Genomic DNA, 27,339 nt, shown 5'->3' with positions numbered 1-27,339 from the left:
GTGTGATGGCCTTAAGGATTGATCCAATTTATTTTCTTAGGTCGAATTCCCACTAAGCGCGTCATGCGTCGCGTTATCCGCCGCGTCACGAATTAACCAATCAAAACATCCCATTTTATCGCATCATGTGCCGCGCGATTCCTTGCGTGACGCATCGGTTCTGTTGCTTGACATTCTAGAGACAAAAGATTCTTCCTTTGTACGAAATCTCAGATCGCGCGCATTTGTTATGAGACAGGTCACAGAAAATGTAACAATATTCGTAAGTTCCAAATTATTATTTAATACTATTATTAAATTATTGGCTTAGTTTACATCGATTGTTTAGTACGCGTACCAAGTACTAAATCTGCTTCTCCGATAGATATAAATCGTTTAGTGTAAAATCTATATGAATCAAAGAAGCAGATTTAGTACTTGATACGCATACTAAACAATCAGTGTAAACTAAGCCATTATTTTCTACTATTACTTTTTGTCTCCTTACGGCGACGCGTTCATTGTGAATAAGAACGACGCTATTCTTCAGCTTACCTCGCGTTGCGTCGTGACGCAAGTCATGACGCGACGTGTGACGCGCTCAGTGGGAATTCGGCCTTATGCACATCTGGATATACCCTAAAAAAAACTAGAATGAGTCACGTGATTAGTAAAGATTTGCGCTAAATTTAAATTAATACACGTGTGTGCACATAGACACTTATATATTTCTTTCTTTTATTGATCAATATTATTGTTATTAATAATTAAATTTTTTTATAATCCATAGCATCCATTTTATATTAATTAGAATACAATTTTTTTTTACTTATTTTATCGCCAATGGTTATCTAACTTTTTGATTGATATCTTTGATTGATGTCTTATTGAGAATGTATTATTTGTATAATTGTATAAGTATTTGTATAATTTCATTAACTTAATAGACTAAATTTTTCTACTTTGTCAATTTCGTAACAACAGTATCGTTATCATTGCATGTGTTATACTGATATAACATACAAGTTATATCTGTAATCATATGTAATGACAATAATACCATTTTTAAAAAGATAAGTAAATTTATAAATAAACCAGAAGGAAATTTTGTTATTTTATTCCTCCATGAAATGAATGTACAAAAGTAAAGGAATATTTGCACCTTTATTGTCAGCAAACTGCAATCGTACTTCATACTTATAAATAATACATTCCCAATCATAGTCACAAACACATTATAGGCGTGGTGTGCTTTTAATTAATTTTACACAATTCTATCTTCAAAAGTTTAGTTCGTTGAAATTAATCGAATAAAATAATTATTGTGTATATATGTACATGTAGATTTACATGATTGATAATAACAAAATGATATTTCAGTCATTCGCAAGTTAGTGTTAAATGATATGTAAAACTGTACGATCAACTACACAACCAATAAGCAATATATTCTTTTATTTTGTATATTATAGGAAAGATACTTTGTAGTTTTAGAAACAGAGAATGATTCTTTCTAGAATAATTAATTTAAAAGTGAAAGTATTCTGCATTATACATTTATACATACCACAGATAAAATAAATTTATACTCTTACTGTTTGGTTGATATAAACAATAGTAAAACTTTATTTGCCACAATTAATACTATTTAACCAGGATAAGAGTTATGTACACCGTTTCCGTGTACTAACACGTTGTGTGCTATACAATAAATAATTTTTGCGTACCTTTATACGCCAACAAGACGTAAAATACAATTCGATTTACATTGACGGCGTTTTATGTTATGCAGGGAATACATGCAAACTTTTTCTTTATATAAGACTTTTAAATATACATTTAACATAATTCTATTTTTATTTATAAGCTTATTCGTAAGTATAACTATTTACCAAAACCACGTTCTTATATTATTGGTGAAGAATGCCATAAAACAGCGTAATTAATAATCAATCGTTGCTCTGCAGTGTCGAAAGATAACACTACACGGAAGTATATGCAAGCATAATATATTTCCGAATTTCAAAACTCATTCATATTCTTGTAATTGTAACAAAATGATATACTGTTAAAATCGATTCAAGTTTTGTATATTTATTACTTTCATATACGTAAAACAAACATTTAGAGATGTACGCATTACATCCAGTTTTTGGTAATGCTTTCTTTTAGCAATTAAAATATATAAAATATATAATTTGTTTTATCGAAATGGCTTTTCGCACCGTCTCAATGTAAGCGAGAAGAAACTTTCGGAATCGCAATATCTCACATCATTTAATAATAATTACATATCTGGTACAATTGTATTAAAAATATAACTAAATATGTAATTATATAATAATGCTTTATCCGATTAACAAGCAAGTCAGTCGGATTATTCACAAGCGTATTTCTCCAAAATGTATATTTTATGTAAGACCACTTCTTCTATGATTTGGTACTGTAATTCTTTTTAATTATAAAATTATTGGAATTGCATGGATTTGATAAGACATTTCGTGAATAGACTTACAACTAAACTCCAAATGCATGTTAGAAACTGTATCGTACTGCTGTACTTTTACGTAAGCATGGATACAATGTGCACCGTCATTACATATTGTAGAGTAGAATAAAACTAACGAAAAATGGCTACAATGAAGTATGCTATATTATTATTTGCCACTGATTCAGTTTAGCATTTTGTAGAAAATCTTTTGTACATATATAAAAACATTAAAAGATACGAACGTCCGTTTCTGATCGGAAGTTGAACGCTCAAAGAAAGTCTTCACCACTAGGCGTAACCACTAGGTTCCAAAATGTTTATATGCTTTCAGCTTGATTAAAAACCAGCATTTTGCCTTTTTATCCGATTATAGTTATGAAGTAATAAAATATTCGACCAAACGTCCAGAAATATATTCATGAGCGGTAATTTCGAAAATTTCCGTAACAACAATGTGTGCGTAGTGTGCTTTCCAAAAGGTTCTGTCTCCAATGTAGGATCAAGTGGTCAATCGCTCTTGGACTTTTCGGCAGTCTCGCTACGATCTGTTTCTGATTTTGTTTCAGTTTCCTGTTGGCTACCCTCATCTTCCTCGTCCGAGTAATTTGTAGGTGCTTCGCCAGGCTTTAATAATTTTCCAACATAATCGTATCTCTCTGTAATAAAACAAAAAACACATAAATAGAACAATTTTTAATAATTTCTTCATAACAAATAATTTTTTATGACTAAACATCGCTCTTTAGATCATTCGGTTATGCTTCTAATATTTATTCTAAATTCTTATATCCGTTTATAGACACTGATTGACACATGTATAAAAAAAGCCTTGAACTATGCTCTCATTCATTATTCATGAAAGCTTTTGTGTGTCGATTTATTAGTAAAGTTTATTATCATAACTGGGTAAAATAAGAATAAATGAGTACAATAAGAATAAAAATATTATATTTATGTAAAGTATAAAAATTTGTCTTATCTATTTACTTCAGTTAATAAAAAGCATTGCATCAATATGTATATCTGCATTATGTGCAAGATTATTCCAATTTTACGATTCATTTTTTACATGTAAATTGCATACATAAATTAATGTATAACGCGGTGAACAACTTTATCTCCTTTTATTTTCTTTCCTTTTTGAGAGATCAACAAAATAACAAATTTAATACTTAAAATATGTCAATTCACTCACCTTTAAATTGCTCTTCCCACTCCTTGATAGAATTCATTTCTGTAGTGTTCAAATCACTTAAATCATCATATTTATCTGTTGCTGCCTCCACTGCGAATCTTGCAAGAGCTCTGCTAGCATCTCGACCACCAAATGCTTCATATGGTCCACCTGTGCAAATAATATATTTAGATATCATACCCTAAAACATGTTTGCAATAATTGTACAATTAAATATTTTTTATTCTTATTAGAGATTATTAATACAATGAAAAGTAAAAATGCAAGTATGTGATATTTTTTCTGTATAAAACAATTTAAATATGTTATATATACCTGTGCAAACATGATTTATTTAACTTATAACATTATCATTTGGCTGGATCAGCTCATCATTTCATTAAACATTTTTGCAATTTTCGGATTTGAACGATGTATCCACCCACTACATATTTAGACATCTTTCCCGGTTTAGATGTGACGTGTTAAAACTGCTATCGTCGTCGGCCGAGGCTTACATTAGTGGAGCAAAAGAGATACAATTGGACGTGACGATCGCACGGCTTTCGCGATTTTATTTTTGCGCGTATGGTGTATGATATCATCGCGGACACTCCTTCGAACCGCAAGCTAATAAAAAACATCTAATAAAGCGTGCGCAAAAAAGAGAGACGGAGCAAAGGGATAGAGAATCAAGCTGATTCTCGTATGAACGCGGAAAAATTTTGCTCGATCTCTGATGTGGCAAGAAATCGATGATGAGAAAGAATTGAGCCATCGACGATGTCGAAAAACTCACCAGGGCCGTAGAATCTGCTGCCTCTGGTGACGTCGTACACGCTGCCATTCACGGCAACCAATATCCGCCCATCCGGGCCTTTTCCATCGTACTTGGTCAGCTCCTCAATTGTGAAATCGCGCCGTAGCTTTGGCAGTTTCTTTATTTCCTGCACAGGCTCCTCGGTCCTCGTGCGGCTCTTGACGATCTTGTAGACAAGGATGGCGATCACGCCCACCAGGGCGAGGTTCACCGGACTCCTAACGATTTCGCTGATGAAACTAGACAGAAACTGCTGCTGCTGCGATTGCTGTTCCTGGGCCGTAGCCGCAGCGGCCGGCGAGCCGCTCTTCTCGGCCATTTTGATGAAACCGACCTGCCGAGCGGTCGAGGAGCCGAGAGGAAGACGCGAAGTTGTATGCGAGTGGTTATGAACGCTACGCGTCGATCGAACTTCGCGTTCTTTCCTTCACGTGTAAATGCGCTCGTGAATACGTGCCACAACACGTTCAATGGAATGCCGGAGCAGTAACGACAATCGAAAAAGTCTAATCGCCGAGAATCACGGATGGATATTGCCAACGAGGCGCCGTTCACGAACCAAACAACTCGCACGCACGATTATCGCACGACACTAACGATGTATACCGGTGCGCATTGCGTACCAACACAACGTCGATGAAATGTAGCTATGCACACAGCGCGCGAATACGTGGCTGTATCGCGGTGGCGCGTCGCAGGGTCGTATACATCGATCAATTTGACGCGAGATTTTAGGTAAGTTAAGAATCGAGAGACTTTTTACCTGAAAAGAAGAACATATTTCTGAGGTGGACAATAATTATTTTGATCTTAATGAAATTTGTAACAATACATTTTATCATATAATTTTTCTCTCGATGCGTGTGAAATTTATCTATTTGAAAACAAGAAACCTTTGAATCAAAGCTAATACATTGAATCTAATAATACACTGATTACAAAGTATAAATGCTTCCTAAGCTCTTCAATATACTCGTCCATTACGTAATTCTTACTGGAGATAACATTGTTTTTAATATTGCAATGATAATTGTAAACGCGAATTTTTTTTATATAATGATTTAGAACAAAATCATTTGCATTATTTGTCATTTATTTCTTTTCTGTCGTATTCCAATATCTATGCGTTTTGTCAATTAGATCGCATATCGGTAGATTTACTTGTGCATAATTGCTGGTTTTTCTACGATGTCTGGAATGTAGTTGGAATGTACCGTTTCTGCTCTCGCCTTTTCTTCCGTGCGAGAAACAGTTATTTCATGTGAAAAAAGGTCATAGGAGAAGTCGATTGGGAAACTGTTTGAGACCGTTATCTTTTTTACGAAATTTATTTTACGAAAATAATTGGAATTTAATGAGGAAATAGGAAGTCCGGATTGATCAAGTATGGAAGTTCCGTTATATATTGCAAAATGCTTGTCGTCTACATCTACATCAAACTTTATAAAACCAACAGGTCATTCTGCGTGTCGATTCTTCAAAGTCATGCTGCGCGAAATCACGTGTTTCTGATATGTCTATTGCGTAGAAGCGCAAGAACTACACGATTACGTTAGGTTAGGTGAGACTGTAATTATGACAGTCATAAAACCGAGATTTATTATTATTATGATTATGATGGATCTTTGTAGGTTTTTATGTCAAGTGTGCATTATGTAATGCATTAATGTTAAACGCAGTTTGCATGTCATTTTAATCTGAATATTCTGAACGGGTTATATTTGTTATAATTATAAACACAGATTATTGATATGGCAATTACTAAAGTATTGCAAATTTTATTTCGAATATTCGTTGGATGCGCGATTTTATTTTATCTACATTAAAACAACTCGCGCAGTAAATAAAACTTAATTTTTTTGTACATACATATACATGGCATTTGTTATTTCATTAATCTACTTGTACTCGAATAAATTGTACTCATAACGGACGGCACTGTTACATCGAGAATACTGACGCTTTATGATTTTCAACTCAATGGGAATATTATACTTACTACTGCTATTGTTTGCAAACGCAAACTGTATAACTATCTGGTGTCTGCTTAAGGCACACAATAAAAACAAGGCACCTTTGAATTTGTGCAGCATAGATATAGATGTCTATAAAAGATTATTTGTTCCCTAGTTTGTGGGAATCTAAACAACTTACAACTCTCCTGTCGTATACATTGCTAAATGTATTCTATGTCTAAATATAGAAAAATTATGCCTTTATGATGATTTTTTCCTCTTGATAGTCAAGATATGGATAGATATCAGTGATGGACGATACAGCTTCAGGTAAAACCTTTGCTGAGCACATTGGACAAATTTCTTCAGATTCAATGATTCTGTCAAATAACAAAGTACATTGTAATTATCTACGTTTATCTTACGTAATATGTATGTGTGATATTTACCTCAGAAATTCACTTCTAATGGCAGGGAAATCACATTGGGGACACACTGCAAAATCATCCTCCACGATATGTCGTCCCTGTAGACACAGAGTAATGATAGAAATAAAAGAATCTCATCGGTGTTTCTCTTCTTTAGATAGCAATAAAATCTTTTACCGTCGCGATGCAGAAAGGTATGGTATTTTTGCATTTATCACAGGTTACTTCCGTCTCCGGAACTCTACTCTTGCAGTATGGGCACGGTGTGAGGGGCTCATCCTCGTTCTCAATATCTTTCGTTCTCGGCGGTTTTCTCACGATCGCTTCGATCTTTTTGCTGTACTTCACGTCGACTTGCCCACGATACTCGGGACGCATTAGCATAGCGGCAAAATTGAAAGCCGCGTTTTTCAAGCCCGCTCTATGGCATTCTATCACGGTTGACGTTAATATTGGCACGATGTCTGAAATATAAAGACATGTATTCGTTATATACGCCGAAACAGTATACAACACAATGTAATTTATTCGTGTTAATTGCCACGAGAGCTTTTGTTGTACTCACGCGATGGAAATTTCGATATGTTGTTGGCTACTCTTATTAGCATCCGGGCGCCTCGTAGATGATCACTTCTCTTCACGTGTAATCTCACTAGAATATAAGAATGCAAGAGTCTTAAATTGGTTTGCATCTCTAAAGGTATGGCGATCTTATTCCTTTTCAATTCTTGGTACATTCCAAACAGGACGTCGTGAGCGTTTCGGTAATTTCCTGAAATAAAAAGATCATTGCAATATTGGTTACACATTTCGGATACGTCGATACGTACCACTAATTTGCTCCTCATTCGCAATTATAATCGCTGTTTTAGCTGCTTCTTTATATTGCTTTCGAGCCATGTACAATCGGAATAGGTATTTTGGATCCTGGGAAAAAAAGAGATATTAGAATTCCTTATATAAAAGTTACGAAACTATATATAACTCAAACACGAAAGATAGTCAAATGAAATTTAAATAACAATATTTGAATACAATAGTAACCTTTGGCAACCCGTCGCTTCCTAATAAAAAATCTATTAATTGATTGGCTAATTTATCATCCTTAGATGATGCGACAGTATCTATGGCATAAGTAATCGCTTTATCATCGTCCGGTACTAGTTGCGCAGCTTTTAACAAATGTCGCATGGCCTTAAAAAAATCACACTCGTTAAAAAATCGATATTAAAATCGAATTCGGGAACTTATATTATGGCCAACTAACTTTCTGATACTCTTTGGCGTGGAAGTAATATTTTCCGGCTAGAAGATTATTTTTCTGAGACTCAAAATGCATCGCGAGACTCCTAAAGTCTTCCCTTCGAACGTTAGTGTCATCGATCGTGTTCACCAAGATTTCTCCATACAATTCCATTTTGCCGTGCTGATTGGCTAGTTGAAAGGCTTCGTCGTGACAATTTGATAAAATTAGGAATTTGATAGCTGTATTGTAATCATTCATCTTTTGGAAATATTTCGCGACCATCTTCGCACCTTCTATACTCTTGGTTTGTTGAACAACTTCAACGCTACGAGCTACAAATAGAATAATATATAATCAAACATAGAATATAATCAAGTATATCTCTCTCATTTTGCTAAGATGCATTTTAAAAGTGATGAACAAGATGTGTTTACCGGGATTGTTCAAATGTTCCAGATTAATTCTAATTATGTTATCGTAATCCTTGGCGGTTTCATATGCTTTCGCAGCTTCCTCGTATTTGCCCTCCGACTCTTTGGCTTTAGCGTATTGTATGTTAATTTTTGCCGACGATATTTGCGGCAAAAGCTGCCCCACTTTGTGCCAGTTCTTTAACTTTATGTACGCAGAAGCAGCTTTGTCGAAGTATTCAGATCTCTCGTATAATTGGGCAGCTTCGCTAAATTGCTAAAGATTTACACACACATATATTTAAATAATACCAAAATACAATTAACACTTTGAGAGATCTTACGGATAAAAATCTACCTTCATCGATTCTAAAATCTCCGCACATTCTTTCCGTAATAATCTCGAGTTCTCGTTATCCATCGCTATACCAACGCCTTTTCTACTATCGCCGCATCTTATAGACATTCTCGCTATTCCCGCTAAACATTGGCTTCGGTGATTAGGATTCTGCGCAGCTAAAGTTGCTGAGGTGTTGTAATCAACCAGACCGCGTTCGTAATTTGTTAAAGCTTTCGGATAGTTCCCACTGCGCATGAAGAGACACATTTTATCGATTTACTTTTAATAATGGTTATTTGCATTATCTTTAACAGTGGATTACACTTAATAATATTAATAAATCTTACGTGAATTCCAACTGCTGGGCGTACTCTCTGGCGATAAAAGGGATTTCGTCGGGTTTTAATTTCTGTGCCAAACTCAACGCTTGTTCCCATTGCATTAAGTCTCTCCTTAAGTACAAAGCCTGGACGGGTTCGGACGATTGCAAAAAGTACTTTTCTGCTTCGTTGTAATCGCCAAGTAGTAAGCAAGCATGGCCACATAGCAATGCTATCTCGTCTATATTTTCCATACTTTGCAACGCCCACACCATTGCAGCATCTTCTATTTGCCGATACACGCGAATAGCTGTGCATAATAAATTCAGTATCTTGTAATTTGAATGTTTATAAATTAAATTTTATTCCGTGTACACATTAATTATATAACATTACTCTTACCAAATTCCACATTTAAATTTGCAATAGCGCTTTGACCCAGTTTTAGCCATGCATCTTTCTCGTTTAATTTCTCACAACTGTTCCACGCTTGTTGAAACCTAAAATATAAAAATGTTTTTTTTTTAAATATTGTTTTAGAGTTTTTTTTTTATTTTGTATGAAAACATATAATTCTTACCGTCTACACAAGATCTGATTATCGAAAATGTCGTTAATTTTTTTGGTCTCTACGATATTCCCAACATCTTCGTGGGAAGTTAATGTTATTTGTATTAATTTGCTGCCCACTGAACTCAACGTTATCTCGCCAGAATACATCAGTAAAGGAATTGAATCCAATGGCAATTTAGTTGAATTAATTTTTATTACCTTGGTACCTATTGGTGCAATTATGAACATGTAAGATTTTTTTTTATGGCAACGATGCACAATAAATAAATGGACACTCACCTTCAACGAAGTATTTTACAAAAATATACGTTACAATAACGCTTTTGTTGTATACTGCAAATATAGCACGTTCGAATATATTCTGATCCCAGAGAATACCGTCAATATTATCAGGATAATCTGGCACTGCAATGGCTGCTTCGTTTATCGGATCGAACACGTAAACATCTGACTTATTGTCGACGAAGCACAACTGTGTTCCATTCGCATCTAAGTATAATTCCTTTATTCCGTTGTTATGTATAAATTCGGTACATTGAGTGAACGTCTCCAAGTAAAAATAGACGATGTGACCCATCTAAAAATTCAAAATACATTCGTTGGTCTCTTCTCGTTTCAGTATTATTGAAAATTATCTGAGAGTGCTTCTGACTTACGTCATTACCGTAAACCAAGAAATCTGAACAGAGAGCGTGACACGTTATTCTACTATGGGAAGAATTTAAGTCTGGAAACATCTTTGTATCCTTTCCATTATTTATTAAAGTCTCATCGGATTTAATCTGCATATAAAATAGAACCAATAAATTTGACATTTTCATTATTGATTCAAAATTTATCAAATGTCAAGTCATTTGGAGTTTACGTGAGATTTATTATTCATTACCGAATGCAACTGTAGCTTCCCATCGAATAGCGCGGATACGTATATCTCATTCAAACGCATACTATCCACCGTAGCCAAATAGTCCCTCTCGAAATGTATATTGTTATAATGGCTCGTAGACAAATCCCAAAAAAGCGCTCTGTTGTTTAATCCTACTGCTAAATGCGCTGGACCTACTGCTAGTATGGCTGGTTCTATAATAGTGTTGATTACTTGCGGAGATGGTTTGTCCTGGAAAAATAAGTGCTGGTCGAAAATCCAAAGTGTTATTTTGCGCGATCATACGTTACCTTGTCTAATGTATAAAGATGTACAGCTACTTCCATCAGGCTTGTTAGTAACGCTATTCTGTTACCACAAACGCTGGTTAATTTTGGGATTTCTATTAAATAAATTAAGACATTGCCGGTGTAAGTAACAACTGCCAGCATAGTTCCATCCGTCGACCATTCGATATTGCTGATCCCACTTTCGCCGATTATCGTGATCTGTGTTTCGGTTTCTTCAAGATTTTGCAAACTGTGCACCTTCAGGGCATTATCGCCGCAAGTTGCCACCTTTCCGCCCACTTGACTCAACGCGATATCTGTCAAAGTATCTCTGTGGTTTTTAATTTGAAACAATTCTTGGCCAACTTCCTTTATATGCGTCGATATTGCTATAAAGAAGCCAGCTTCGAATCCTACCAATATGTAACCATCACCGTACCTGTAAAATATATATGCATTACAATCCATACACACGCATGCATTAAGAAGTACTTGCATATTACTGCACAGATAGTTACCACTTATAAGTTACAATTGATCCATAACGTTTCTGAAAAGCCAGTTCAATAGGATTTTCTGGGTCCAAAATGTTGTACAAGAATAACGTCGTTTTGCTAACGATAAGGGATACCTAAATTCATTTTCACATGTATAAGAATTATAGATTTGTGTTAAAAAAACATTTAACAAATGTTTTTATTTTCAAAACTATACCGTATTTTCACCGCCTATCCTATGATCCATCTTCATCTCGCTAAATTGTATATGTGACGGATCACCTTGAAGAGTTATCTCTCGACGGGTATCTCCTTCGCTTGTGCTGATACTTAAAACCTTATCCTCGCTCGCCAAGGCAAGAAGACCGTCTATTGACCATGCGCCGCATAAAATGCGTTTTTTGTGCTTTCCCAAAATAGGTATTCGTCTAGATTTTGCAATTTAAAATAAAAGTAATCTTACGTAATGGAATATTTTACATATTTCGTGATTAATTTCAATGAGGCTAATATCGTACCTGGCATTTATGTGATCGTAAAGCACTAAATTTCCTTTTTGGGTTCCTATTGCTAACAAACAGCTCTTCTTTGCCCACATCATACAGGTCAGTCCATCTCTTACACCTGCATCTATTTGAAATTTTTTGCCGGTTGTGGCGTCCCATAGTATTATAACTGATGAGTTCTGCGATGTTATTGCTAGGAGATCTCCGTCCGAGTCCCAACCGAAGCCAGTGCATAATCCAGAAATCTGTATTCGGTCTTGAATATCTCCTTGCCTATCGTAGATGGCAACTGTAGAATCACAACCTGTTGTGGCTAAGTGTGTGCTGTTTCCAGGTCGCCAAGAAATATGGACACTACCAGTGCCATGAGGTTGGTCTAGTTTATAAAGGACCTGTAATTAAAGAAAATTGAACATTTCTGTACAATGACACATGAGTGTGCAAAATAAAGTTTGTACAGTAGAGAATTAAACGTGACAAATATATGGATTTATAGATCGAAGCGGAATATATTTTCTCCTTTTCTTAATACTAATGTTGACATTTTTATTAAACAATTCCAAGTAAGATATAGCTGTCAAATGTAACATAACCTACCTTCTCCGACGACATTGTCACACGAAAAATTTGGTTCTGACAGAGAAATTGATCAGTCCATATATTTAAATAACATGTCTCTATAGCATTACGATATACATAGCTTAAATATTGATTTATTAGGCAGTGCGGTTCTCTCGTGCCGACATACCTTGTACATCGGCCATGTTGTTTACCTTTGCGTTTGCTTTCGCAATCAGTTAGAAATTGCATATTAATGAGGAAATTGCTAATTCTTTGTAGTTTGGGACGGTTTTTAAAAGATATATACCAACGATGATGTTAATTTGGGGCAATCGGTCATGTAAAAAGTACAATTTGCGATTGCCGATCTAATTACAAGATTTTTTAAAAAGCAAGAGAGAAAATGAACACAATACTTAAAAGTATAGGAGATACTATTTATTAAATTATAGAAAGATAAAAATGACATCGAGATGTAAAACATAAAAAACTTTGCGCATATAATTTTAATATTCAAAAATACATTATGAAAAGATATCTTAATCTGATTTTATGATATTTTAATCAGAATGCGTCAGCTTTACTTTACTTATTTTTGCAAAACAATTATTCGTCATCATATCCGTCAAGGAACTTAGAAAGCAACATCGCAGAGTTATAGAAAAGTAAATGCCGTATTAACGAGACACTTCAAAATATTTTACAATTTTACAAATCATAACTTTTGTACTTCAAACTTGCATCCAAAATTGACATAACTTTGGACATACGCAAATTATGATGTGTAGAATTAGCACTGTGAAGTGTTTTGCTAATGCAGTATTTATTTTCTACTTAGTTAATTATATTTTACATTACATATTTCTTCAATTCTATTCAATTAATTATAGTTTACATGTTTCGACACTGTTTTGAATCAAAATAAAAATGTTGACAGTTGTTCATTGATTGAAAAAATGTAAACTCTCGCGATTACATTCGGATTCGCACATTGCTTCGTTTGGAAAATTTTATTTGAATGTCACTAGTCTACGGTGAAGCCTTCGGTTTCAATTCGTCATAACATGGTCTCAAGAAGATCTGGTTTTTCTTCGCCGGATTAAAGTATTCGTGTCCCTGAAACATTTACAAATCCTCTCAATATTCATATAAATATACGATCTAAGGATTATTGTACTTTGAGCGACTAATAATAGTATTATGAAAGATATCTTAATTTGATTTTATGATATTTTAAAATGCGTCAGCTTTACTTTTGCAAAACAATTATTCGTCATTATAATATTTGTTAAAGAAAGCAACATCGCAGAGTTATAGTAAAAGTAAAAGTACCTTAGACCAGTCGTAAGAAACAGCATACGCGAATATCTGTCCATTATGATTGAAACAGCAACGTATGATGGGTTGTTCCATTGTTTCCGAGGACTTCAGTTTAGTACGTGCATCCTTGTCCCAAAAACCGAAAGTGCCATCACCACCCACGGTTGCTACAGTACCGTGTACTGGATGGAATGCTATATCATTGACCTGTTTTTAAATCAAAGATTACAAAAATGAAGTGTTGCATTTAACAGAGGACAGTTTTTTTCTATAAAAATAAACATTAGCGAATTAGTGATTATTTTAACATCTACCAACCGCATAGATATCCTGATATCCATTGGGCGTGCCATTTGTTCTGTGACATTTAAATGTGAAGTTTTCTTTTGAACTAAGATTCAAGTGATGAATCGCAACGCGTCCCTCTGTACTTCCTATTGCAAAACCAGTCGGTACTTTCTTCTTGTCCCTGAAAATCGCCACGCAACGATACTGATATTTCAAGCTCAATTCCACAGGTTTGTATTCGCGTGGACTGCCCTCCAGTTGATAGACTATTAAACCACGCGAAGCTGTTCCCACTACTGCCATTGGATAATCCTGCAATATATTATTGACATAAAAGATATTATATGTTAAGAGTAACGTATTTTATTGCATGTATATATATGTACTTACCACATCTGCGCAATAACACCGTTCAGGTAAATTGATGGTCATTGCAGGTTTAGGACTGCGCAAATCCCAGAACTGAAAGTTTCATGTGATTGAAAAAAATGTAATATTTTAAGCGTTTTAACGATAAAAAAATTATAAAAAAATGAATAATAAATTGATTTAATGATTGAAAGTATTATAAATATTAACCCTCAGCGTTTTATCCCAGGAACCAGTCATGAGACAAGAGTATGTAGTTGCCTTTATCCAGTGACATGTTCTAATAGGTGCTTCGTGGGCTGCCACTTGCACACATTGATTTGTAGCCAGATCCCAGCATTTTGCTGTTTTGTCACAGCCCGCCATAAATACTTTAGTCCCATCCTAATAATTCCAATAATTTAATATTACATAAAAATTAAGGTGACAAGAGTATATACTCTCTAATATAAATATTGCATTATTTATTATCAATTATAGAAACAATGCGTATATCTATTATAAAATTAATTTAATCAGCACTATCATTTTTCTTAAAAATTATATGACGAATAGAAAGAAAATATATTATATATTATTTTAACTGTTTTCATTTATGAGATTTTTTCTGCTGATTGTGTTATATATAAAATGGCATAATAATAAAAGGATAGATTAACCTACATCACTCCAGCATACATCCAAAACCGGCGCTGCCATGCTTTGCATGGATTTAGGTACCGTCTTGCCGGACTGCTCGACTTCCCAACATCGAACATTGCAATCCCAGGAACCGGCTACTAAAAAATTCTGCGGGATGGATGCCGGACTGAACGCCAGGGAGGAGACAGAATCGTCCGGCGGCGAAACCACTTCAAAGTCCTGCATGGGATTTGACGCGTTTGATGTTCCCGTCCTTAATGTATTATTTTGATTAAACATTTTTAATTGACCTGACTTTACGAAAGACTCGCAATCTGAAAAAATTCAAGCTGATTAACGAAAATAGGTTAACTTGTTGCGCATTAGTTTGAAATATACATGTTTCTTACCTTACAGTTCACGTCATACACGGAATAACGTAATTTTTACGTCATTGCGCAGCAGAAAACTAAGTCTAAATGAAAGATAAAAAATGCAGAGTAAATATTGAAATATTATAGTTAACGTTGGCAACTTATGCGACGATTTACACGGCGTACTAACATAACCATAACAAAGTCAGTGTTCCGGGTTCGATTCTTGGCGCATGCGTGGTGTCAATAAAAAAAAAACCCTTCGAGTAGAGTGAAAGACGACGGTCTTTAGGCTATTTTGACTCTTTTCTTTGAGTGTTTTTTACGTTTTTAAAAAGTATTTAAATTATTTCTATGTTTCATAAATAATCCTAAGTGCTAAATAATATTAATATTAAAGTATTTATTTTGCCTAGATTATCCTAACTCTTATTCTTCGCTGGAGTTCACTGGAGACTGCCGAACTTTCAACGCTCCCGCTATTTTGCACGATTAGATTTTTGCAAGGTGAGTAAATAAGAAAGAAATTAATCCAGAATATGAAATAATTTATTATAAAATACCGATTTGTTATGTCTATTAAAACGCTGTTAATAAATTATTTTTCATTTTTTATCATAATCTAAAGATACAATCAAATATTGACACTAAATGTATAAAAAAAAACAAAGTTTTAAACTAATTACAGTATATTTTGATCATTATTAAATTTTTATCGAAAATTTTCCAATTTTTACACGATTTCAAGCGTATATGATATCACTTTAAAATAATTTTAAATTTAGGATTTTTTGTGAAATCAAATTACAAACTCTTTAGAATTTAAAATCATTTAATTTACATATATATAACAGTCTTTATTTATTACAAAACACGGTGTTACAAAAATAAATTGCATGAGAATTCTTTTTAACAATCTACATATTATATATACATTATTTATAAGTATTTTGTGTGTTCACCCTTTGTTCATTTTCATTTATATGCTTCACATATTATAATCGATTTCTGAGATTGTAGCGATGATTTGTCTCTCTGCTTTCAAGCAGATCCTTATGATAAAAACTCAGTTTTTCTATCGTCACACTGTATTTGGATGATAAAAACAATTTATTGTTATGATCTCAAAAGTCGATTGTAATATATCGCGAGAAATGAAAATGGATTATTAAGTTAACGTTTCTTTTTTTACAAAGAAACAATATATTAAGATGCATCTAAATTGTAAAAAACTTGGAGAATTTCTCTTTCTATCTATGGATCGTATGTTACAATCTTTTTCCGCCATTTGAGTGTATCGATTTTGTCAAACATCGAGTAATTATGAATAGCTCCGTAATTAACTATCACGCTTTGTTTGCGCGGTGCCAGATCCATAAGTACGATCCCACATGATGTAAATATTCAGATCCGACTGAGATACGCTGGGCCGCACGTTGATCAGCGCTTCCTCGAAATCGTAGCTCGTTATATGCCTCACTTCTTCCATCTTTATATCTTCCAGTTGACTGAAAGGAATGCTTCGAATAGGTTCCATGCTCGCTTCCTTACATAAATTCGTCATGTCGGCACCAGAGTATCCCTCCGACTTCTCCGCAATCCTCGCAACATCTTCCTGATTGAGATTGTGTTGCACGGTGGTCAACAAATTGTTTATTATTTGCTTGCGGGCCTCCAACTCAGGTAGAGGAACGTATAATCTCTTGACAAGACGTCTTCTCGCCGCTTCGTCCAATTCTTGAGGCCGATTCGTCGCGCCAACGATCAGGATGCGATCGTCATCAGATGTCGCCGCTCCATCTAGCTGCACCAGGAATTCTGTTTTCAGCCTCCTGGATGCTTCGTGCTCCGTCTCCGAACGCTGCGTCAGCAGCGAGTCTATCTCGTCGATGAAGACGACGGAGGGCTGGTGGACTCTGGCCACCGCAAACAGCGCACGGACCATCTTCTCGCCATCGCCGATCCATTTGGAAGTCAACGAGCTCGCTGAAATGGAGAAGAATGTAGATTTGCTCTGCGAAGCTATGCACTTGCCGATGAGAGTCTTTCCTGTTCCTGGTGGACCGAAAAGTAGAATCCCTTTGGGCGGCCGACGAAGACCTGTAAAAATGTCCGGCCGCAACATGGGGAATACCACCACCTCTTTGACAATCTTCTTGATGTATTCAAGCCCCGCGATGTCGTCCCACATTATCGTTTTACCTGTGTCCATGATCTCGTTTCTAATTAGCTCGATCATGTTCGGATCAATATTTCTCAGTCTTTCGTCCTCTTCCACGTCAGTTTCATTTTGTGGTGCAGCATTGTAATTTTGTGCGGATTTTTCTTTATTTTGTTTTAGTGGACAGACGAATGGAGTGTTGGCCGCTGCTCGGCCACCCAAAGTTTTCTTCGGCGCTGATTTGTTCTTCTTCATTTCTTGGATGTATAATTCGTCTCTGGCACTCTTGAAGCTGTCGAATGTATTCCTTGTTTCTGTATCTTCATTGTTAGACTGTACAGGCTCAGCTGGTCGTAATTTTGGTGCATGTGGATTTATTGTTCTATAGAGACTTTTAGTTGTATCATTTTTATCATTTTTATCATTATTATTATATATTTTATCATTTTTTATCATTGATTTAGGAGGCAGTTTCTGTACAAATTTGTTCAAATTTGGGTAAGAAGATTGCTTACTTGATTGCATTGTTGGTGTGTTTCGTTGGTTGTAACTTACTTGTTTACTAACATTGTTTTTGGGAATACTTGAAAAATAAGTAGATACATTTTGTTCACTATCATTATTTGGCTTTAATAAAACTTCTTTATTTGAAATTTGATTAGAACTCGCAGTTTTAAAATGTTCTAGCTGTGAGGAGATTTTTCTATTTCTCTTCTGCACATCTTTCCTTTTTGCTCTATTTATTATTTTTTCTATGTTTACATCACTGTAAGATCTTCCTTTACAAGGTAGAGTATTGATTTTTTGACAACTCAGAGATTTTACAAAACTCAATGTAGTGTCTGCATCATCTAATTTCGATTTCCATTTCAATGGATCATTTTTTACACTATCAGGCAGTTGAGATTTAACCTGTTTCCAGTAACTGTTTACTCCGTGTTCGTCCCTCAATAGAGAATGATAATCTTCAAGACCCTTTCGAAGGAGTACTGCTGTCATATCCTCTGAATCACTGCACAATATTTCATAAATAAATAAAAATGTTATGTGATAAATTTAATTATAAATCTGTATAACTGAACTTACAATAATCTTGTTGTCATATACTTCGTGGCAAGAGACCTGCGTTCGATGTCTGCAATCTCGAAACAATTTTTATCTTCTTTTGAAAATCTTAGTGTATGATAAACAGACAGAATGTTATCCTTTTCCACTTTTGAATTTTGCACAGTATCTTGTGTACTTGTGCTAGGAGAATTCATATTTGTATTCTGATAAATATTAACTTAAAATATTTATAATTATGCATCTATCTATAATGATGTATCTCAGACATTATGACTAATTAATTTTCTGTATTTAAATTTAACATCTTTTCACGTGACAGTTTGTAGCAATAGTTACTCGTTGTAGCATGAAATATTGTGTATTTAGAGAGCACACGCAAGATACAATCCGATTTGTCACGTGATTCAAATTCGTCTAGGGACATGCTGTCACAAAGCTAATATTTTATTTGTCGCACGAGATTCTGTCGGCTACGTTGATTGACTATTGAATAGAGAATTTCTAGAACCTAAAAGAAATTCTCTATTTGATAGCCAATCCGCATATTTGATAAAACTCATTTTATTGCAAACTTTTGGCGCTTTAGTCATCTGCTAATTCTATGTATAATGTATTTCGAAAGTGATGTTAAAATATTTTTATATCTCATCTCTACGATATTAATTGCGTTTAACTGTTTAAAAAATGGCGAAAAGGTAAAAATTTATCGAGATAATTAAATTAATCATTTTAGCATGGCATTTTAGCTTCTAGTTTTAGTTATTTACGATGATTAAACCAGACTGATTTCACTTGTTCCTATTTTAGGTTAATAAAATTTGTACTTTTACATTTATTCATCACACTTTGAAAATAATATAATTAAAATTTTATATAGTTGTTATTTTATTATTACAATTATACTTAATATATTATTTTTGATTATGAAAATTATAAATAACATAAAATATTCTCTTGAATCGGAAAACAAATACAAAAGGACACGTTTTTGTTCAATTTAACGCTTTAATGTGTTTGAATTAAGATTTAGCATTACAAAAAAGTTTTTGCTTTTTCTTTTTTTTTTTATGTGAAAATACAATATATCGAAACTTGAATTCTTATTATTCTTATCTGAATTTAATTTCTTATTGATTATGTTATATTTTCAATTTTTTTTTAAGCAGAATATCGTCAATTCGCTAACATTTGCGTGTCTAATCTTGGAATAATAATAGATACACAATGCTGTTTAACTCGTATAGTTATCACTTCATAACGATGTCTCTAACTCATGCAGCGCGAGCAACGCAGTTTATCAGGAGAGTATCTGCGATGCGCACCAGTTTCGAAACATTTAATTATTAACTGTATAAACTTTGCAACGTGTCCATTGTATCCGTGCTTATTCCCTACGGCAAAGCTGCATTAACTGCGGTGAACCCGGCTTACACCTCTAACCGGTTTGACTTACATATGACTGCGGAATATCAAAAGTGATGCAACCTAAAAGCATCACAAACGTGAATTATTTTATTAAAATATAATTAAATAATATTTCGTGGAAGATGTAAAAAAATTTGAAATTTAATAAATAAGTTTAAAATAATAAAGCAATATAAAGTATTAAAATCAAGTGGCACGAAATACAAAATAAAATTTGTATCACTTTATTTGATTGCTTATTTGCTATATTTGCTTTTGTGAAAATAAATTTCCTTCAATTCGTCTTTGTTCTATGTATCTTTCACAGGATTTATAAGCTGATGAAGCTGCGCTCTGCATGGCTGGTCACGATACAACAGTCCACCACTTCGTTATACATGTCGTAATAATGACAGGGACGATCACAACTACGGAAACCACCACGGTGGAGTGAGTACATAGTTCTATTGTTCCATTGGGATTACATCCGATCGCCACCGTGACCGCATTTGTGTTGGAGACCGTAAGATTGTCGAGCTACCGGACACGTATAGGGTGCTCCAAATTCGTGTTCTGCTAATTTGAAATTGGCTCTTCTCTACGGAGATACATCTCTTTGAAACTGTGAAAATTAGTTTTCATACCTTTTCAGAATATATTTTCTATTTGCAAAGAAAATTGCTTTGAAAATACTAAAAAATACACTCAGCAAACTAAAGTTCGTTGATTTGAAACACCCTGTGAGAACGTAACAACACCTGATTTGAAAGTAGTAGCAATGCAATTATGGCAAACGACTGCGGTACATAGCGAAATGAGTTTTGCGCACATTCGCATAAGATTAAAACGTGTTCTGCACGTTATACGTGCTTGTCGCGTTGTGTAAAGAGATAATAAGATGTCTTGTTTTTTTTTTTTTTTAATTCACCTATGTGTTGTCTGCAGAAATTTTCTTCGCTTTGTACAAAAGTCGCTATTACAAATATCCAGTAGATTACAGTGAAATGAGATATTGTGCGATGATAAGATAAAACGCACATATCTCAAATAGTAATTAATTTAACGCTTAACATATAATATTTCTAAAAATGTTTGTTTTTTTAATATATTGTTTAATATGAATATATCAGACACGCAGTGCTTGAGTGCGTACTTCTAAAGTAACAATAATTAGCATCTCTTATTTTTAATGTATAATAAAATGTTCGTTGCAATATTGAGTAACATTAAGGGGTAGAGCAATAAAGCATATTAAATAAGATGATCAAAATTTTCAATTATGCTCTTAATACTGTCGACAATAATTTTAGACGCTAAATGTCTTGATTTATCAAATTCTTAATTTAAAAAGTTAGAAGCAGAAAATTTCATGAATTATTTTTTATAATTTTCTTTTTAAAGGCTCTTGCGAGAAAGACAGATATCATCATTAAATCTTACACATCTTACGTAATTAATTAGTAAAAGCAATTCACATTTTTATTTAATTATTTTTATTATTTATATTTATACTGTTTTTTTTAGAAGGTTGAATATATAAATAATATAGAATGATTTTTATGATTGTCGCAGTATTGCGTTTTTACTTCATAAAATAAATCGCAAAACCCATTTGCAAAATGAGAATAATATTATTAGCGAAGCACGTGACAGAAATAAATAACTAAGTTTACGTAACGCTGAAATGAAAAAAAGAAAAAATTTATCGGAAAAGGAAAGAATCTAATGATTGCATAAGAGTTCTTCTTATGTTCAGTTTCTTATAACTGAACTAATTTGTCGAAGTTAAATTTGTTAGCTTGAAATAGACGTAGAATTTTGTTATAGAATTTCACAGTGTGTATTTGCGTTCACAATGGTAACATGATAAAGTAATAAAGACTTGACATATTGAACAGCAATAGTGTTTCCGACAGTAAGTCTGCAACAAGCTTACGAGAGGAAAAATGACATCTTTCCGCGTTGCAAGCGTTACGAGCATACTTCTAAGGCATAAAATTTGCAAAGCAGATATAAATTTGTTCGATAAATTCTTTAATAATACGCTAAAAATAAACGATTATTGACTGAAATTTTTTTGCAATAAGTGTCACAACACAATTTTAATTTTTAACTCTATATTTCTTAATTCTTTAAAATAATATTTGAATAAATGGAAATATAAAAAGAATAAGATGTAAGATATGAAAAGAAAATAGAAAGAAACATAGAGATACAGAAAACACATAGAAGTATAAAAAAATTAGTTGAGTCAAGTTTTTAAACTTTGAATAATATATTACATTTTTTTAAATGTTAAATTATTAATTTTTGTTTTAGAGAAATAAGAATGAGTAGAATAGTATGGAAAATGTGAAAAATATCGACTAGTTATTTGACTTTGTGTCTTTCTCGGGCAGGCAAATAGGATCGGAAAATAGAAATTAATGGGATTGAGGTAAAATATAGTGGGAGAGTGTAACGTGAATCGTACCATTTGTTCGTCTTTGAAACAAGACCTTGGCGTCGAGCCTAGCGATCAACTCCGATGAAATTTTCTGAAGTTCCATGAATGGACTTTAATAGCCGTGAAACACGCCACGAAAATATAACGTCGACGATTTCTGTGATTAGAAGCGATAATAATTACGTTTCTTGGCTTACTTTTTACTTAATTCTGGAAATTTACTCGAACGATCTGAAATTGGTTTTACTTACTTCACTTATTCAAATTTTAAATTTTGACTCAATTAATATATTATATTTCCATGTGTTTTCTGTATCTCTATGTTTCTTTCTATTTCTTTTCATAGTTTATATCTTATTCTTTTTTATTTCCATTTATTCAAATTTTATTTTAAAGAATTAAGAAATGTAAGTGTTAAAAATTAAAATTGTGTCGTGATACTTATTGCAAAAACATTTTAGTCGATAATTATTTATTCTTAGCATATTATTAAAGAGTTTATCGAATAAATTTATATCTACTTTGCAAATTTTATGCTTTATGCTTTATTTTATGCTTTAGAAGTATGTTCGTGACGCTTGCAACGGAAAGATGTCATTTTTATGTCTGATCAGTTTTATCCCGGGATTTGCCAACCTCTTAATATCTTGTTCGTGTAGCAGACAATCTGTATTTATTGACTATCACATAATAGCCAACTTCAGTTCTAAAAAGATTTATGAGCATTTGGTTGGAGTAATTTTACGAGCCAGCATGCAAGAAAAAACTCATAATAAGTACTTAAGCTAAAAAGAGCGTTGCAAAATAAGTTTGTTCGATAATTTATGATAAAATTTTTTTAAATTGCATTTTGCAAGTAGAAATAAATGCGTTTAATAAATCGCGTCATTGTCCTTAATTATATCTAGGCATTGAAAATTTTTAATTTTTAGTTTCTATCTATTTCTCAACATTAAAAGTTTAAAATCGCTTATCTAATTTAATAATCTGAATCAAGCTTATTAAACTTTCTAACAATTAATTCACCCTGTAGTATCACGCATTTCATTGTACTGATCCTTCTCACTGCTTATTTTGTGCGACCTGTTGATTCGGAAGTATCGAAATGAATAATGAGAGTGTAACAGTTTGCATAAGACCTCATATTCGTTTTGAAAAATGAGCCTTTTCATGTTGATGATACGCATAATTAACAAAGCTAGAATTTGCACAAGAAACAGTAAAATTAAATGATTTGGAAAATAGAGGCAAAAAATCTAGAATTTGGAAACATATTTTTTTCTTGTAAATTAGGACCTTAACAGATATAATAATGCAAACAAGATATTAATTATTGCTTAAACAAAACTTGTTAAACTCGTCAAAACAAAAGAATCTTTTAATATGCTTACATCTATTGGCAGTTATACAAGATGTTCCAGATCAATAGTATTATCCATTAATAGCAGATAATTTGGAGATTAAGATTATTTGGAGAGGAAAATCTTTATACCAAAATGTCTAAGTTACAATAATTTTTAAAGTGTTTAAAATTAATCAATCAAATTGTCAAACATTCAGGCATGTCGCATATCTTGATTTTACATCTTTATTATATGAGAAACCTCAGAAATCTGCTGTTAACGGTTGATACGGTTAGTTTGTATATTTATCTTGAAATACCTTGTATATTTTATATTATCTTTAAATCTATTATTTTTAACGATATCAAGATAAAACGAATTGGATTGACTTACCGACACAATACACAGCAGCGGAGTTCACAAGTTAATCTGTAACATACAAAGTACATCCAAATTATAGTAGCATTTAAAATAATTATTTGAGAAACAATCGTTACGCACTTTTACTCATCTCTTTTATACACATTTTATAAAAAATTATATATTTATATTTAATAATCATAAAATTGCAAATCTCTTATTTCAATGTTTCTATGTGCGTTACATTATTTTGCAAATAATAAATAAATAAATGATTACTTACCCTAAAGTCGCTCCTCCAGCGTCCGATGTTCTTCCTGAGCCTTTTCCTTCTCTTAGTCCTTTTTGCAGTCCTTCAAGACACTCACACGTGTTCGCGAATACGAGAATTGCACAATGTTTCAAACAGCACTTCTGACGCGTATTTTATTATATTGTACGTTCAACATTCTACCGCGTCTCTAAAAACAATGACGGAAAGGGTTCTAAAAACACGAGAAATAATAAGGAAAGTACTAGTGAAAAGGATAACGCAGATACAGAACGATATTGCTGCCGTGCGAATAATAAGGATGCAATAAACATATCAAAGACAAGATCGCCCCGATTCTAATTTCGGAAAATGCAAGGAGTAGAGTGCGACAATGTGCATACCGATACATAGCGCAAGAGAGAGAAAGAGAGAGAGGGGCGGGGGAAGGGAGGGATATAAATAACGCTGGGATATAAATAAGGGCGACGGAAATAACCTTACCAATGTCCCGAGTCGGTCTCGAAACTGTTAACATTAGGATATTTATCGAATATTTATTTAAATTGGTAGATATTTGATTTGCGGTTATTTTCGTCGCTCTTAGGCTGCATCTATATTCACCCCTTCTCTCTCTCTCTCTCTCTCTCTCTCTCTCTCTCTCTCTCTCTCTCTTTTGCGCTATGTTTTGGGGCGCACATTGTTACATTTTCCTGTTTCTATTCTCCCAAATCGAAATCGGCGCAATTTTGTTCTTGATATGTTTATTGCATCTTTATCGTTCGCACGGCGGCACTTCGTACAAGGCCGATCGTTTCGTTTCAACGCTTTATCTTTTCCAATAGTACTTTGCTTATTATTTCCCGTAGTTTCAGACCTCACCCTTTCCGCCGTTACTTTTACGGATGCGGCAGAATATCGAACGTGCAAACATCCGTGCGATGAGATTTCGTGCGAGTTTTACTTTCGTCCTAATAAAGTACGTGTCGGAAGTGCCGTTTAAAACATGCTTGCGATTTTCATATTTGCGAACGTGTGTGAGTACCTTGAAGAACCTGCAAGAGGAAGAAGGAGGTTCGGGAAGGGCATTTGGGCGTCGGTGGAACAACTTTAGGGTAAGTAATCATTTATTATCTGTTACTTCCAAAACATTTACACGTGATGCAACGCAGATAGAAATGTTGCAATATTTAGTGAAAGATTTGCAATTTTTGATACTTATTGTTATTAGATATAAATATGCAATTTTCTTTTGTTAGATATTTGCATGAAAGAGAAAGAGAAAGCTGAGTGAAAGTTTGAAGCTTATTAATTTTATTTCTCCAATACAATTATTTTAAATGCTGCTATATAATTTGGATGTACTTCTCATGTTACAGATCAAGTTGTGAACAACTCCGCTGCTGCGGACCGGCATCGCATCGATAAGTCGGTCCAATTTGTTTTATCTTAATATCATTAAAAAAATAGATTTAAAAATAATATAAAACACAAGGTGTCTCAGACTAACCATATCGATCATTAATAGTAGATTTCTAAGGTTCCTCATATAGCGAGGATGAAAATCGATATGCGACGTGTCTGAGCGTGTAAATTTTTGACAACTGATTTGACAATTGATCTGATTGATTAACTTTAAACACTTCGCATTTATAAATTACTGTAGCTTCTACATTTTGGTGTAAAGATTTTTATCTTCAAATGATTTCAGGAACATCCATATTACAGCCATGTAGAACGTCCCACAATTAGGGATATTAATAGATTCGTTTTTTTTTTACGCTTTCTTTTGTGAGGCATTTTACATCTTTTTCTCCTTTGTTGATTCACAAACCTGATAAGCTTATTAAACTTTTTTCCCGTAACATTACCCGAACTATTGAACGCTAATGAGTTTTTAACTACAGAAGACAATGAATGATGCGCCGACCTGTTTCGATAGATCGAAACATGAAAGTTATTTAGAACTTCGAGATTAATGAGCGGCGAAGTTAGCGGACGCGGTAACTTCGACATCGAAGTCTCAATTCTCGTGGGAAGTAATGATCGCGCGATTTAATCTTTTCAAAGAGATGTGACACGTCGATCGATTTAATCGGATTAAAGGTGAGAGCTGCGAGAGTTCACCACATTTGCATCTTATTTTATCCCTCTGTTAGGCAGTGATTGAGTTACAAGATCTTACGAACCGGCAAGGTGCGAATTAGAAACTTGAAACTGCAAGTGCAGCGGGAATTGGTTCGCATTGCGCGAGAACTCGCTGAAAGCTTGTCATCCATATCTTTTTACAATGACGTTGTTCTCATTGAAATATTAAGAGCTCGTATTGTTAGAATCACGAATAAAATATTTTCGACATTTTTTTTACTTACACTAACTTTCGAGTTGCAAGATATTTCCGTTTTGTGCACTTAATAGCGTTCGTTGAAAGCAATTATAACAATAATGAAAATGAAGTAGCAATTATTACTTCTTAGAACCTTAATGATACATCTGAGAATTTTAATGAATTAATTTGCCGCGTTTTGTATTTACCAAGTCGAGGAAGGACTTCTCGCGCTCTAATTAAACTTAAACGGAAACAATGCGAGAAACAGCGAGCGCGGGATATTCCTTGAGAAAGTTGTAATCCATACTTTTAATCTAGATTGTTTGGATACGTTTCGCCCCGAGCGCAGAATTTAATATCTCGTCGAGATAATGTTGCTACTATGTTTTCCGGAAATTTCTTTTGTAAGAGCTACCTATGTAAAATGACACTCTGATAGACTCGTTACGCCGTAATTACTCGGAGATCTGAAGAACAACATTACGTGCGTTATAATTATACACGTAAAACTCTGACGTAATTGTGTATCGCATTATTTGAAGTAACAAAGT

The 27,339-nt window shown here is 33.8% G+C and overlaps 4 protein-coding genes and 3 long non-coding RNA genes across 8 annotated transcripts in view; 3 read left to right on the top strand and 4 right to left on the bottom strand.

Moving 5' to 3' along the window:
* Positions 1–1,576: 1,576 nt before the first annotated feature.
* Positions 1,577–5,046, bottom strand: MSBP (membrane steroid binding protein). Its single transcript, XM_012362611.2, has 3 exons — positions 4,444–5,046; positions 3,666–3,815; positions 1,577–3,126 (listed from the first exon to the last, which is right to left on the bottom strand). Exons 1-3 carry the CDS (start codon positions 4,781–4,783, stop codon positions 2,978–2,980), a joined length of 639 nt encoding a protein of 212 aa, XP_012218034.1. The 5' UTR covers positions 4,784–5,046; the 3' UTR covers positions 1,577–2,977.
* An 18-nt stretch (positions 5,047–5,064) lies between these two features.
* On the top strand, positions 5,065–12,402 carry LOC136999334 (uncharacterized). The gene is made up of 2 exons (XR_010889701.1): positions 5,065–5,199; positions 12,092–12,402. It is a non-coding gene; the product is annotated as an uncharacterized lncRNA (long non-coding RNA).
* LOC136999347 (uncharacterized) lies at positions 5,209–6,744 on the top strand. Its single transcript, XR_010889708.1, has 2 exons — positions 5,209–5,848; positions 5,921–6,744. It is a non-coding gene; the product is annotated as an uncharacterized lncRNA (long non-coding RNA).
* Oseg6 (intraflagellar transport protein Oseg6) lies at positions 6,208–12,704 on the bottom strand. The gene is made up of 20 exons (XM_012362609.2): positions 12,492–12,704; positions 11,907–12,286; positions 11,606–11,816; positions 11,410–11,522; positions 10,913–11,330; positions 10,623–10,853; positions 10,393–10,518; positions 10,016–10,313; positions 9,744–9,942; positions 9,566–9,663; positions 9,191–9,473; positions 8,862–9,090; positions 8,528–8,780; positions 8,115–8,425; positions 7,892–8,041; positions 7,678–7,774; positions 7,413–7,619; positions 7,025–7,311; positions 6,869–6,945; positions 6,208–6,799 (listed from the first exon to the last, which is right to left on the bottom strand). The coding sequence occupies exons 1-20, from the start codon at positions 12,702–12,704 to the stop codon at positions 6,673–6,675; spliced, it is 4,308 nt and encodes a 1,435-aa protein (XP_012218032.1). The 3' UTR covers positions 6,208–6,672.
* A 167-nt stretch (positions 12,705–12,871) lies between these two features.
* On the bottom strand, positions 12,872–15,620 carry Rae1 (ribonucleic acid export 1). Its single transcript, XM_012362610.2, has 7 exons — positions 15,464–15,620; positions 15,096–15,388; positions 14,643–14,816; positions 14,454–14,525; positions 14,094–14,375; positions 13,788–13,982; positions 12,872–13,571 (listed from the first exon to the last, which is right to left on the bottom strand). Exons 2-7 carry the CDS (start codon positions 15,351–15,353, stop codon positions 13,485–13,487), a joined length of 1,068 nt encoding a protein of 355 aa, XP_012218033.1. The 5' UTR covers positions 15,354–15,388; positions 15,464–15,620; the 3' UTR covers positions 12,872–13,484.
* Positions 15,621–15,676: 56 nt separating this feature from the next.
* The window catches only part of LOC105669593 (uncharacterized), a 52,645-nt gene continuing 40,982 nt past the window's right edge, over positions 15,677–27,339 (top strand). Inside the window, exons 1-3 of one of the 2 annotated variants that reach the window (XR_001100293.2) lie at positions 15,677–15,764; positions 15,844–15,934; positions 20,389–20,510. This is a non-coding gene — a long non-coding RNA (uncharacterized lncRNA). Of the gene's footprint in view, positions 15,765–15,843; positions 15,935–19,251; positions 19,352–20,388; positions 20,511–27,339 lie in introns of those variants that run through there. The other variant, XR_001100292.2, reaches the window with a different exon arrangement.
* Positions 16,242–19,021, bottom strand: LOC105669590 (fidgetin-like protein 1). Its single transcript, XM_012362639.2, has 2 exons — positions 18,675–19,021; positions 16,242–18,600 (listed from the first exon to the last, which is right to left on the bottom strand). Exons 1-2 carry the CDS (start codon positions 18,848–18,850, stop codon positions 16,767–16,769), a joined length of 2,010 nt encoding a protein of 669 aa, XP_012218062.1. The 5' UTR covers positions 18,851–19,021; the 3' UTR covers positions 16,242–16,766.

This window comes from Linepithema humile, chromosome 1 (assembly GCF_040581485.1).
Source record: "Linepithema humile isolate Giens D197 chromosome 1, Lhum_UNIL_v1.0, whole genome shotgun sequence".
Taxonomy (NCBI): Eukaryota; Metazoa; Arthropoda; class Insecta; order Hymenoptera; family Formicidae; genus Linepithema; species Linepithema humile.
Note: the sequence above shows the minus strand (reverse complement) of the source record. Positions and strands in the feature narration are given on the sequence as shown.

Coding starts and splice junctions, on each gene's coding strand:
- Rae1 (XM_012362610.2), bottom strand. CDS start 15,353: ATGTTTAATCAAAATAATACATTAAGGACGGGAACATCAAACGCGTCA. Junction 14,526..14,642: donor CCTGGGATAAAACGCTGAGG/GTTAATATTTAT, acceptor TGAAACTTTCAG/TTCTGGGATTTGCGCAGTCC. Junction 13,572..13,787: donor TTTCTTACGACTGGTCTAAG/GTACTTTTACTT, acceptor TAAATGTTTCAG/GGACACGAATACTTTAATCC.
- MSBP (XM_012362611.2), bottom strand. CDS start 4,783: ATGGCCGAGAAGAGCGGCTCGCCGGCCGCTGCGGCTACGGCCCAGGAA. Junction 3,816..4,443: donor CAGCAGATTCTACGGCCCTG/GTGAGTTTTTCG, acceptor TTATTTGCACAG/GTGGACCATATGAAGCATTT. Junction 3,127..3,665: donor GTGGGAAGAGCAATTTAAAG/GTGAGTGAATTG, acceptor GTTTTATTACAG/AGAGATACGATTATGTTGGA.
- LOC105669590 (XM_012362639.2), bottom strand. CDS start 18,850: ATGAATTCTCCTAGCACAAGTACACAAGATACTGTGCAAAATTCAAAA. Junction 18,601..18,674: donor TATATGACAACAAGATTATT/GTAAGTTCAGTT, acceptor AATATTGTGCAG/TGATTCAGAGGATATGACAG.
- Oseg6 (XM_012362609.2), bottom strand. CDS start 12,704: ATGCAATTTCTAACTGATTGCGAAAGCAAACGCAAAGGTAAACAACAT. Junction 10,519..10,622: donor GGAAGCTACAGTTGCATTCG/GTAATGAATAAT, acceptor TTTTATATGCAG/ATTAAATCCGATGAGACTTT. Junction 7,620..7,677: donor GAATGAGGAGCAAATTAGTG/GTACGTATCGAC, acceptor TTTTTATTTCAG/GAAATTACCGAAACGCTCAC.